General features: G+C 39.0%; 1 protein-coding gene across 1 annotated transcript in view; it reads right to left on the reverse strand.

The window, feature by feature from the left end:
* Positions 1–5,698: 5,698 nt before the first annotated feature.
* LOC121462062 (protein mono-ADP-ribosyltransferase PARP14-like) overlaps positions 5,699–14,591 on the reverse strand; it is a 38,553-nt gene continuing 29,660 nt past the window's right edge. The window contains exons 13-15 of the mRNA XM_041673482.1: positions 8,312–8,518; positions 7,609–8,223; positions 5,699–6,303 (exon numbers count right to left, since the gene is read on the reverse strand). Coding sequence (XP_041529416.1) covers positions 5,699–6,303; positions 7,609–8,223; positions 8,312–8,518 — 1,427 coding nt within the window. The remainder of the gene's footprint in view (positions 6,304–7,608; positions 8,224–8,311; positions 8,519–14,591) is intronic.

The following is a 14,591-nucleotide window of genomic DNA, read 5'->3' on the forward strand; positions in this document are numbered from 1 at the left end:
AAACAACAAAGAAAAGACAAGTTGAGGGATTATAGAAACAGAAATCATGAAAACACAACCAGGAACCACAAATGCAAGCATAAACAGCAGAATTTAAGAGATAAAAGAGAGAATTTCAATCGCTGAAGATACAACAGAGGAAATAGACTCAGTGGTAAAAGAAAACATGAAATCTAACAAAACCTTAACACAAAATGTTCAGGAGGGATGAGACACCAAGAAAACAGCAAACCTAATAATAATAGGTATGGAAGAAGGAGAAGTCCAACTCAAAGGCACAGAAAATATATTTAACAAAAATCATAGAAGAAAATTCCCAACCTAAAGAAAGATAACAGAACATAGAAACAGACTGGATCAAAAAAAAAAAGAGTCACCTGCCACATAATAATTAAAACGCTAAACATACAGAATAAAGAAAGAATATTAAGAGCTGCAAAGGAAATAAGTCAAGTAACATATAAAGACAGACCTACCAGAATTACACCTGACTTCAAATGGAAATAATGAAAGCCAGAAGGTCCTGCATTATGCAGACATTAAGAGTCCATTAAGGATGTCAGCCCAGACTACTATACCCAGAAAAATTTCAACCACCATAGAAGGACAAAACAAGATATTCCATGGCAAAACCAGATTTAACCAATACCTAGCCACAAACCCAGGCCTACACACAAAGTACTAGAAGGAAAACTCTAACCCAAGGAAATTTGGCTACATCACCAAAACCACAGACAATAGATGATCTCACAGCAGCAAATCCCAAAGAAGTGAAAAATATACAAAATAATTTTACCAACAATGAAAACTAAAGTAACTGGAGACAGCAATCACTGGTCATTAATATCCCTTAATATAAATGGACTCAACTCACCTATAAAAAGACATAGGTTAATAGATTGGATGCAAAACAGAATCCATCCTTCTGCTGAATACAAGAAACAACCCTCAACCTCAAAGACAGACATTGCTTCAGAGTAAAGGGTTGGGAAATTTTTTTCCAATAAAATGGGCCTAAGAAACAAGCTGGTGTAGCTATCCTAATATCAAAAAAAAAAAAAAACAGACTTCAAGCTAAAATCATTCAAAAGAGAAAAAGAAGGACATTTCATATTAGTCACAGGAAAAACCCATCAAGAGGAAATCTCAGTACTGAACATCTATGCCCTGAATACAAGGGCACCTTTATATTTAAAAGAAACACTTTTAATGCTTAAATCACACATTAAACCCCACACACTAATAGTGGGAGACTTAAATACCCAACTCTTACCACAGGACATGTCTGTCAGACAAAAAATTAACAGAGGAATAGGGGAACTAACAGATGTTATGACTCAAATGGACTTAACAGACATCTATAGAACATTCCATCCAAACATAAGAGAATATACCTTCTTCTCACCACTTCATGGAACCATCTCCAAAACTGACCACATACTAGGTAGCAAAACAAACCGCAATAGATAGAAAAAACTTGGAATAAGCCCCTGTATCTTATTGGATCACCATGGCTTAAAATTAGAATTCAATAGCAACACTAATTCCAGAAAGCCCACAAACACATGGAAATTAAACAAAGCTCACCCCAAGCATCAATGGATCAAGGAAGAAATTAAAGACTTCCTATAATTTAATGAAAATAACCACAAAACATATTTAAATTTATAAAACACAGTGAAAGCAGTGTTAAGAGGAAGGTCCATTGCACCAAATGCCTACATAAAGAAGCTGGAAAAATCCCACACTAGTGAATTAACAGAACATTTGAAAACTCTAGAACAGAAAGAAGCAAACTCACCCAGGAGAACTAGATGACAGGAAATAATCAAATTGGGAGCCGAAATCAACAAAATATAAACAAAGAAAACAATACAAAAACTCATGATTCTTCAAGAAAATCAACAAAATAGACAAACCATTATTCAAACTAACCGAAAGGCAGAGAGAGATTATCCAAATTAACAAAATCAGAAATGAAAAGGGAGACATAAATAACAGCAGACACAGAGGAAATCCAGAGAATCATTAAGTCATATTTTGAAAACTATACATTACAAAATTGGAAAATTTAAAGGAAATGGAAACTTCCTCAATAAATATCACTTACCAAAATTAAATCAAGACAAGATATGCAATTCAAATAGACCTAAAGCTGCTGAAGAGATGGAAAGAGTCATCAAAAGTTTCCCAATGGAAAACAAAAGCCACTACCAGATGGTTTCAGGTCAGAATTCTACAAAATTTTCAAAGAAGAACTAATACCAATACTCCTCAAAATGTTCCACACAATAAAAACATAAGAAACATTGTAAAACTCTTTTGATGAGGCTACAATCACCCTCATATTCAAACCAATTAAAGACATAACCAGGAAAGAGAATTACAGACGAGTCTCACTCATGAACATTGATGCAAAGGTACTCAATAAAATGCTGGCATATGGAATCCAAGAACATATCAGAAAAATAATCGACCACGATCAAGTCAGCTTCATTCTAGAGAAGCATTGATGGTTCAACATACAAATATCTGTCAATGTAATCCATCATATGAACCAACTGAAAAATAAAAACCACATGATCATCTCACTAGTTGCTGAAGAAGCCTTTGACAAAATACAACATCCCTCCATGATAAATGTCTTGGAGAGAGCAGGGATACAAGGAGCATACCTAAACATAATAAAGGCAATATACAACATGCCAACAGGCAACATCAAACTAAATGGAGAGAAACTCACAAATACCCCACTGAAATCTGCTACAAGACAAGGTTGTCCACTCTCTCCATATCTATTCAATATAGCTCTTGAGGTCCTAGCTAGAGCAATAAGACAACAAAAGAAGACCAAGGGGATACAAATCAGAAAAGAAGAAGTCAAACTCTCACTATTTGCTGATGATAAGATGGTTTACATAAGCGACCCCAAAAATTCTACCAAGGAACTTCTAAAACTCATAAACACTTTCAGTAATGTAGCAGGATACAAGATTAACTCAAAATAATCATTAGCCCTCCTTTACACAGATGATGATTGGGCTGAGAAATAAATCAGAGAAACATTACCCTTCACAATAGACACAAATAGCATAAAATAATTTAACCAAACAAGGGGAAGACCTGTATGATATGACAAGAATTTTAAATCTTTGAAGAAAGAAATTAATTAAAGAAGATACTAGAAAATGGAAAGATCTCCCATGCTCTTGGGTAGGTAGAATTAACACAGTAAAAATGGCAACCTTACCCAAAGCAATCTACTGATTCAATGCAATGCCCATCAAAATCCCAGCAAAATTCTTCACAGACCTTGAAAGACCAGTACTCAACCTAATATAGAAAAGCAAAAAGCTCAGGATAGCCAAAATAATCCTGTACAATAAAGGAAGTTGGAGGCATTACAGTCCCTGACTTCAAATCTACTACAGAGCTACAGTGATGAAAACAGTCTGGTATTGGCATAAAATCAGACAGGAGGACCAATGGAACCGAATTGAAGACCCAGATATTAATCCAAACATCTATGGAACCTGATTTCTGATGAAAAAATATCAAATGGAAAAAAGAAAGCATATTTAACAAATGGTGCTGCATAATTGGATATCAACATGTAGAAGAATGAAAATAGACCCATATTTATCACCATGCACAAAACTCAAGCCCAAATGGATCAAAGACCTCAAGATAAAGCCAGCCACACTGAACCTTATAGAAGAGAAAGTGGGAAGTACACTTGAACACATTGGCACAGGAGATCATTTCCTAAATATACCCTAGCAGCACAGACACTGAGAGAAACAATTAATAAATGCGACCTCCTGAAACTGAAAAGCTTCTGTAAAGCAAAGGACACAGTCAACAAGACAAAATGACAGAATGGAAAAAGATCCTCACTAACCCCACATCAGAGGTCTGATCTCCAAAATATTCAAAAAACTCAAGAAATTGGTCATCAAAAGAACATGTAATGCATTTTTTTAAAAAAAAAAATGTAGTACAGACCTAAACAGAGAAATCTCAACAGAGGAATAAAAAGTAGCCAAAAGACACTTAATGAAATGCTCAACATCCTTAGTCATCAGAGAAATGCAAAATGAAACAACTCTGAGATTCCATCTTACACATGTAAGAATGTCTAAGTCAAAAACACTGATGACTGCTTATGCTGAAGAGGATGTGGGGTAAAGGGAACACTTCTGCATTGCTGGTGGGAGTGCAAGCTGGTACAGCCCCTTGGGATATCAGTATGGTAATTTCTCAGAAACTTAGGAAACAACCTTCCTCAAGACCCAGTAATACCACTTTTGGGTTTATATCCAAAGGATTCTCAATCATACCACAAGGATATGTGCTCAACCATGTTCATAGCAGCATTGTTTTTGATAGCCAGAACCTGGAAACAACCTAAATGCCCCTCGACCAAAGAAAGGACAAGGAAAATGTGATACATTTACACAATGGAGTACTACACAGAAGGAAAAACAATGACATCTTGAAATTTGCAGGGATGGATCTAGAAGACATCATACTGAGTGAGGTAACACAGACCCAGGAAGACAAATATCATATGTACTCACTCATAAGTGATGTTTAGACATAAGTCAAAGAAAACCAGACTACAATTCACAATCCCAGAGAACCTAGACAACAAAGAGGACCCTCAGAGAGACATACATGGATCTAATCTACATGGGAAGTAGAAAAAGACAAGATCTCCTTTGTAAATTGGGAGCATGGACACCATGGGAGAGGGTTGAAGGGGAGGGGAGAGGAAGGTTGAGGAGCAGAGAAAAATGTACAGCTCAATAAAATCATAAAATAGAACCCCCTCACCCATACTCCTGAAAGAAACCACAATAAAAGTCATTGGTTGACCAAGTTGAGATTTGGTCTGTTGTGGACTCCCTATCTGAGGTGAGTGGACATGTGTGTTGTGTCTCCCCAGGAAGAGTTCTGTGTTCCAATAAAAACAGAGGACCTGAGAAGTTGTGTGTGGCATTCTGGAATAGAAGGTCGTTGATGAAAGAAAGTTTTTCTGAACTCAAAAGCAGTCAGCATAAGTTTTACTGTAGAATATCATTTGGTTATTAGTAGCCATGTTTCTACTCTGAGCTTGGTGCTATACACCCAGAAACCTAGCAATTAACTGTAGAGGTGAGGGTAAGGGAATCATGAGTTCAAGTCCAGCCAAGAATACATAGTGAGACTGTCTCAAAAGGGGCGACAGCAAATCTATGCTTCTGTAATGGTCTCGATTTCTCATTTTTATGACATGGAATAATATTTCCTGTAGAGTTAAGTTGAAAAACCCCTGCAAACTAATAACCCAAAAGCTTAGAATGATTTAAATGTACATACATTAGCTGATTCACAGAAAAGAATACATGAGAATTTCCCACAGTGCACCTCCAGAAAATTTTTCTTTTTTCGGCTTTTTTCAAAAATTGATCATATATTACTTTTGTAATCCTTAGAAACAAATCAATGGAATCGTTATTTACAACAGAAAGGTGCTTTAGGTGTCGCTCAGTTGGAGGAGCACTTCCCTAGCTAGCACAAGACCCTCGGTTCCTGCTCCAATCCTCATCCCAACTTGCTTTCTCTTCTCAAGACTGTCTGCTGGGAATTTGGGCAACTGGGATACCAAATGGAAGCTCTTCCTAGGAAGCAGCCAAACTTCAGGGGCTGGGCACATCTAAGGCTCTGTCCCCCACTTTGGGATGGTGGAAGTCTGTGGGCGGCAGCGGCTCCCACAGGCAGTACCACGCTCCTGTGGGCTCTCCTTGGAAGCATGAGTGGGTCTATTTGGACACCTGCATGGTCTGCCTTTGCACCCGACCATGGTCTGCTTCTGCTGTCCCAACTCACCTGCCCTTTCTAAGAAGTTCACTTCGAAGTTATCAAGAGCGCTGGGTCCCACGGCCTGAACACTGCACTCCCTGCCTTCTGAATCCTGGCTTTCTATGTATGGTTTTAGTTTCTTGTGGCCCCAGGGGATGAACTTGTGGAGCTTCATTCGTCGTGGGGACAGCGGGGAGGAACTGGAAGCCATGACTGTTTGCATCTTGCTTGTGTGGAGCTCATCTGGCTGTGACAAAGATCGAGGTCTGGAGCTTGGAGTCTCAGCTGGCAGTATCAAAGATGGAGGACTGAAGCTTGGAGCATCAGCTGGCTGTGTTAAAGATCGAGGTTTGGTTCTTGGATCCTTCACTGGCTTTTTTGTTGTTTCTAAGAAAATATCCACAGGTTTGCCATCATTCACCATCTGCTGGTCTCTCTTTTTCAGAACTCTTTCTTTGGCTTCAGGGGAGACATGAAACACATATTCACACAGAAATGAGAGAGAACTTACAGATAATCCCCAGTGTCTTCTCTGGGAAGTCAGTGAACCAGATCAAATTCACTAGGTTCCCCCCTGCTAGATTAATCACTAAGTCTGCTGAGAGTCCCTTTGAGACCAGCAGAACAGAGCACAAGGAAGACTGAGAAAAGCTGCACTGACTCTAAGAGAAGACAAGCTGCAATGATGACACCAGACCATGTGCATGGAAGAAGCAGAAACCGACTGAGGTTCCTGGACGACGTTTAGACCAGATCTACAAGGAAAGGACACTCTCCAACCATATGAGCTGCCTGCAGGCTATGCAGAGTGCTCCAGAGTCACAGTTTGTGAGCTGTCACCCATGCTGTGCTGGGCTCTGGTGATGCAGCTGTCTTTGAGCCATTTATGCCCCTGTAAGTAACCCCTCACCCATACTTCTGTAAGAAACCTTAATGAAAGTCATTGGTTCACCATGTTGGGCTTTGTTCTGTTGTGGGCTCCCTATCTGAGGTGAGTGATCATGTGTGTTGTGTCTTCCAGAAAAACGTGTTTCCCAATAAGAATAGAGGATGTGAGCAGTTGTTTCTGGCATTCTAGAATAGCAGGTTGTTGATGGGTGAAAGTTATTCAGAACTCAAAAGTAGGCAGCATAGCTTTCACTATAGAACATCATTTGGTTATTGGAAGCCATGTTTCTAGTCTGGGCAAGGTGGTATAACCCATAATCTTAGCACTTTAATGATAGAGGTAATGGTAGGAGGATCATGAGTTCAATGTCAGTCAAGAGTAAATAGTGAGTCACTCCCTTTCTGGGGATCAGATCCACAGGGAATCTGTAGGCCATTTTCAGACCTGGTACCCAGGAGCCTTTGGCTCAGGAAAGAGAATATGAGTCAGAAGCAGGCAAATCGCTAAATTTGAGACCATCCTAGTCTACATTCTAGGTCAACCATGGCTTCATAGGGAAACACTATCTCAAAAGCAAAACAAAAGTTTCAGGTCAGCATGCCTACATGGTAAAACACTGTCAAAAACAAAGCAAACTGGGTGGTGGTGGCACACACCTTAATCCCAACATTTGGGAGATACAGGAAGGATTTCTGAGTTTGAGGTGAGCCTGGTTTAAAAGAGCTCATTCCAGGACAGCTAAAATTGTTGTTACACAGAGAAATTCTATTTTGAAAAACAAAACAAAACAAAAAACAAACAAACAACAACAACAAAAAACCTCTGCTGTATTTCTAAACTAATGTTAAACTCAGAGGGCAATGGCTGACACACACGAGCATGTAACTTACCTTGATCTTTTAAGATGCGCTGAACTGTGACACTCTGTCCTTGAGGGCCCGTGGCAGTGTTTGTCCTCAAATTCACTGTGAAGTCCTGATTATTAATTTTGACAACAGTTCTCTTGTGCTTTGCCTGCCGTGCATCCTCCAACTGCATGGAAGCTATTTTGTCAAAACAGTGTATGACATTATTGTCGATATATCGCCATTCCACGAAAGTGAGGACATAGTCTGCCTGGCTTTTCTTTTCTTTAGCCAATCGGATGCTCTTGATCAGGTTTTCAATCTCATCTCTAGCTCCTATCACATCTCTGCTGATTCCTGCAACTTTAATCACAGGTGTCTTCTGGTCCAGCTCAATGACGATGTTCAGCCTCTCCTGCAGCTCATTCAGCTTCTTGTACTCCTTCTCTCCAAAGTCTCTGACACACTCATCATCACTGCGATAGGATAGCTGCTCCTGGGCGATCAGGTTCTGTATCCAGGAAATCGTGCGTTCCACACTGTCTTCATCTTTGCCACATACCCGGAAAACTGTCTGTTCTATTTTCTTCTCTAAAAACAGGGTGTTCTGTTTGCGGGGAGTGTGCTTTGGAAAGCCAAAAAAAGCTAAAGAGAAAATGAAAAATTAATATTTCTTTTATTCCCTTCATCATCAAGGTGAGGAATATATATTTGATATAAGTGAAGAACTCACAGGTGATCCTAGACAGTAGAGACGGCTGGGGAGGAGCTGGGGAGCCTTCTCTGTCTTTCATGTTGTCATAAAAAACATCCAGGATATGAGGCTGGAAGATAACAACTTTGACTTTCTTCACAGCCCGCACTGATGGTTTCTGGATAAATTCTTCAATGGCATCCATTATGGCTTTAGCAACTGCATCTGGGTCCTGTTGAGAACTTCCTTTAAAACACACACACACACACACACACACACACACACACACACACACACACACACAAAGACAAGGTTAAGATCTACCAGCAAAAGGCTGCAACACAATCAAGGAATTCCAGATGTCATAGGAAAGAAAAATGCCTGGTCCAACTTTAATCTCTGTATAGTTTTCTAACATGACATCATCAAAGAGTTTTGACATCCTAGACACAGTGGGTAGGAGTTTCTGTTCCACGCTGTCCACAGGTCAATGCTCCAGGTAAAGCCCCTGAAACCTGTTCTGATTTGTGACATTCTCATCTGTCCTTTTCAGCTGATCCTGGCTCCCAGGGTCACTCCCCTCCCATCACAGAGTCCAGGTGGCTTTCCTCCCTGATTTACAAGAATTTTCATAAGATCATAAAAGGCAGGAAATAAACATAATACACCTTGTGATGGAGGAGGGTCATGTTTCTATCTGTTGTTTCATTGGTTAAGTAATAAAGAAACTGCTTGGCCTCTGATAGGACAGAAAATTAGGTAGGCGGAGTAGACAGAACAGAATGCTGGGAGAAAGAAGCTGAGTCAGAGAGTCACCATAATTCTCCCACTCCAGACAGACACAGATTAAGATCTTCCCTGGTAAGCCACCTCGTGGGCTACACAGATTATTAAAAATAAGTTAGATCCTTTTTTTTTTGTCCCCGGATCATCGGGCTACCGGGCAGCCCTGTTTAGGTACTGAGGAGTTCCATCTGGATGGGTGAGTGTGTGCGATCCAGGGGCAGATTGACCCAGAAGAGACCACAACCCCCCCCCCAGCTCCTGAATGTCTATGCCCCTAATATAAAAGCACCCACGTACGTAAAAGAAACATTAATAAAACTCAAGGCTGCCATCAAACTGCACACACTAAAAGTAGGAGACTTCAACACTCCTCTCTCACCAATGGACAGGTCAATCAGACAGAAACCTAATAGAGAAATAAGAGAATTAATGGAGGTAATGAATCAAATGGATTTAACAGACATCTATAGAACATTCCACCCAAATAGGAAAGAATATACCTTCTTCTTTGCAGCTCATGGAACCTTCTCAAAAATTGACCACATACTCGGTAACAAAGCAAACTTCCGCAGTTACAAAAAAATATTGGTAACCACCTGTGTCTTATCAGATCACCATGGATTAAAGTTAGAATTCAACAACAATGCTACCCCCAGAAAGCCTACAGACTCATGGAAACTGAACAGTCAAATAATGAACCACACCTGGATCAAGGAAGAAATAAAGAAAGAAATTAAAGTCTTCCTCGAATTCAATGAAAATAAAGAAACAACCTACTCAAACCTATGGGACACAATGAAAGCAGTCCTAAGAGGAAAGGTCATAGCACTAAGTGCCCACTTAAAGAAAACAGAAAAATCACACATTGGAGACTTAACAGCCCACCTGAAAGCTCTAGAAAAAAAAGAAGCAGACTCACCTAGGAGGAGTAGAAGACTGGAAATAATCAAACTGAGGGCTGAAATCAACAAAATAGAAACACGGAAAATAATCCAAAGAATCAATGAAACAAAAAACTGGTTCCTGGAGAAAATCAACAAGATTGATAAACCCCTATCCAAACTAATCAAACGGCAGAGAGAGAATATGCAAATTAATAGGATCAGAAATGAAAAGGGGGACATAACCACAGACACAGAGGAAATTCAGAGAATCGTTAGATCTTACTACAAAAGCCTATATGCCACAAAACTGGAAAATGTAAAAGAAATGGACACTTTTTTAGATAAATACCATATACCAAAGTTAAACCAGGACCAGTTGAACAACCTAAATAGACCTGTTAGTCGCGAAGAATTAGAAGCTGTTATCAAAAACCTCCCTGCAAAAAAAAACAAAAAAAAACAAAACAAAAAAAAAAAAAAAACAGAACCAGATGGTTTCAATGCGGAATTCTACCAGAACTTCCAAGAAGACTTAATACCTATACTCCTTAATGTATTTCACAATATAGAAACAGAAGAGTAATTGCCAAATCCCTTTTATGAAGCTACAGTCACTCTGATACCAAAACCGCACAAAGACTCAACCAAGAAAGAGAATTACAGGCCAATCTCACTCATGAATATCGATGCAAAAATCCTCAACAAAATCCTGGCAAACCGAATCCAAGAACACATTAGGAAAATTATCCATTATGATCAAGTAGGCTTCATCAAAAAGATGCAGGGCTGGTCCAACATACAAAAATCTATCAATGTAATCCATCATATAAATAAACTGAAAGAGCCGGGTGGTGGTGGCGCACGCCTTTAATCCCAGCACTCGGGAGGCAGAGGCAGGCAGATCTCTATGAGTTCGAGACCAGCCTGGTCTATAAGAGCTAGTTCCAGGACAGGCTCCAAAACCACAGAGAAACCCTGTCTCGAAAAACCAAAATAAATAAATAAATAAATAAATAAATAAATAAATAAATAAACTGAAAGAAAAAAACCATATGATCATTCCATTAGATGCTGAAAAAGCATTTGACAAAATTCAACATCCCTTTATGATAAAAGTATTGGAGAGATTAGGGATACAAGGGTCATACCTAAATATAATAAAAGCTATTTGCAGCAAACTGACAGCTAACATCAAATTAAACGGAGAGAAACTCAAAGCCATCCCACTAAAATCAGGAACACAACAAGGTTGTCCACTCTCAACATACCTCTTCAATATAGTGCTTGAAGTTCTAGCAATAGCAATAAGACAACATAATGGGATCAAGGGGATTCGAATTGGAAAGGAAGAAGTTAAACTGTCGTTATTTGCAGATGATATGATAGTGTACATAAGCGACCCCAAAAACTCCACCAAAGAACTTTTACAGCTGATAAACACCTTTAGTAATGTGGCAGGGTACAAGATCAGCCCCAAAAAATCAATCGCCCTCTTATACACAAAGGATATGGAAGCAGAGAGGGAAATCAGAGAAGCTTCACCTTTCACGATCGCCACAAACAGTATATAATATCTTGGGGTAACTCTAACCAAAGAAGTAAAAGATCTATTTGACAAGAACTTTAAGGCATTGAAGAACGAAACTGAGGAGTATACCAGAAAATGGAAGGACCTCCCCTGCTCTTGGATTGGGAGGATCAACATAGTAAAAATGGCAATTCTACCAAAGGCAATTTATAGATTCAATGCAATCCCCATCAAGGTCCAATCAAAATTCTTCACAGATCTTGAGAGGACAATAATCAACTTTATATGGAAAAACAAAACACCCAGGATAGCCAAAACAATCCTATACAATAAAGGATCTTCTGGAGGCATTACCATCCCTGACTTCAAACTCTATTACAAAGCTACAGTAATGAAAACAGTGTGGTAGTGGCATAAAAACAGAGAAGTTGCCCAATGGAATCATATAGAAGACCCGGATTTTAACCCACAAACCTATGAACACCTCATTTTCGATAAAGGAGCTAAAAGTATACAATGGAAGAAAGAAAGCATCTTTAACAAATGGTGCTGGCACGGAGGCCTGATCTCTCGGCGCCAGGAGACCCAGCGTTGGGGAGACCCAGCATTGGGGAGAGACAACGTTGGGGAGAGCCAGCATTGGGTAGGCAAGGAGACCTGATCCGGTAAATAAGATCCATAAGGGAGCATTTGGAAGAAGAGATGGGTAGACGCCAAGGCAAGAATTCGCCCAACAAGCTGAAAAGCATCATGAAGCCACCAGAAACCAGCGACCTCACAATGGGAGGACATGAACACCTTAATCAAGAAGAAGTAGAAAAGATTGACTTCATGAAAGTGATTGATGCCCTTAAACAGCATGTAAAAAATGCCCTTATAGAAATGGATGAGAAATATAACAGAAAGTTTGAAGAATTGAATAAATCAGTGAATGATACCCTAGAAAACCAAGGAAAAACAATCAAACAGATAATGGAAACGGTGCAAGACTTGAAAACTGAAATGGAGGCAAAGAAGAAAACACAAACAGAGGGCCAGCTGGACAAGGAAAATATAAGTAAACAAACAGAGTCTACAGAAACAAGCATAACCAACAGAATACAAGAGTTAGAAGAAAGAATCTCAGATTCTGAAGATACCATAGAGAAAATAAACACACTGATCAAAGAAAACAGCAAGTCCAACAAACTCTCATCAGAAAATATTCAGGAAATATGGGACACAATAAAAAGACAAAACCTAAGAATAATAGGAGTAGAAGAAGGAGAAGAAGTGCAGCTCAATAGTCCAGAAAATATATTTAATAAAATTATAGAAGAAAAATTTCCCAAACTACAGAAAGATATACATATGAAGGTTCAAGAAGCATACAGAACACTGAATAGGCTGGATCAAAAAAGGACATCCCCTCACCATATAATTATCAAAACACAAAGCATACAGAATAAGGAAAGAATATTAAGAGCTGTAAAGGAAAAAGGCCAAATTACTTATAAAGGTAAACCTATCAGACTTACACCTGACTTCTCCATGGAAACCATGAAAGCCAGAAGGTCCTGGATAGATGTACTTCAGAAACTAAGAGACCATGGATGCAAGCCCAGATTACTATACCCCGCCAAGCTTTCGTTCACTATAAATGGAGAAAATAAAATTTTCCACGATAAAAACAAATTTAAAAAATACGCAGCCACAAATCCAGGCTTACAGAAAGTAATAGAAGGAAAATCACTAACCAAGGAGTCCAACAATGACCACAATAACTCAGACATCTAGAGACCCTTCACCAACACAAATCAAAGAAGGGAAACACACAAACTCTATGACTAAAAAAAATGACCGGAGTTAACAACCACTGGTCATTAATATCACTTAATGTCAATGGACTCAACTCACCTATTAAAAGACACAGGCTAAGAGATTGGATACGAAAACAGGATCCAACATTCTGCTGTTTACAAGAAACACACCTCAACCACAAAGACAGGCACCTACTCAGGCTGGGAAAAGGCTTATCAAGCAAATGGACCTAAGAAACAAGCAGGTGTGGCCATACTAATCTCTAACAAAGTTGACTTCAAACTTAAATCAATCAGAAGAGATGGAGAGGGGCATTTTATACTCATAACAGGAACAGTTCAGCAGGATGAAGTCTCAATCCTGAACATCTATGCCCCTAATATAAAAGCACCCACGTACATAAAAGAAACATTGCTAAAACTCAAGGCAGCCATCAAACCGCACACACTAATAGTAGGAGACTTCAACACTCCTCTCTCACCAATGGACAGGTCAATCAGACAGAAACCTAATAGAGAAATAAGAGAATTAATGGAGGTATGAATCAAATGGATTTAACAGACATCTATAGAACATTTCACCCAAATAGGAAAGAATATACCTTCTTCTCTGCAGCTCATGGAACCTTTTCAAAAATTGACCACATACTCGGTAACAAAGCAAACTTCCACAGTTACAAAAAAATATTAGTAACCACCTGTGTCTTATCAGATCACCATGGATTAAAGTTAGAATTAGACAACAATGCTACCCCTAGAAAGCCTACAAATTCATGGAAACTGAACAGTCAACTATTGAACCATACCTGGATTAAGGAAGAAATTAAGAAAGAAATTAAAGTCTTCCTGGAATTCAATGAAAATAAAGAAACAACATACTCAAACTTATGGGACACTATGAAAGCAGTCCTAAGAGGAAAGTTCATAGCACTAAGTGCCCACTTAAAGAAAACAGAGAAAGATCACATTGGAGACTTAACAGCCCACCTGAAAGCTCTAGAAAAAAAAAGAAGCAGACTCACCTAGGAGGAGTAGAAGACTGGAAATAATCAAACTGAGGGCTGAAATCAACAAAATAGAAACACAGAAAACAATACAAAGAATCAATGAAACAAAAAGCTGGTTCCTGGAGAAAATCAACAAGATTGATAAACCCCTATCCAAACTAATCAAACGGCAGAGAGAGAATTTGCAAATTAATAAGATCAGAAATGAAAAGGGGGACATAACCACAGACACAGAGGAAATTCAGAGAATCATTAGATCTTACTACAAAAGCCTATATGCCACAAAACTGGAAAATGTAAAAGAAATGGACACTT

The sequence above is a fragment of the Microtus oregoni genome, unplaced genomic scaffold, assembly GCF_018167655.1.
Source record: "Microtus oregoni isolate MIOR12 unplaced genomic scaffold, Mior012 000023F_ref0000262, whole genome shotgun sequence".
In the NCBI taxonomy this organism is placed as follows: Eukaryota; Metazoa; Chordata; class Mammalia; order Rodentia; family Cricetidae; genus Microtus; species Microtus oregoni.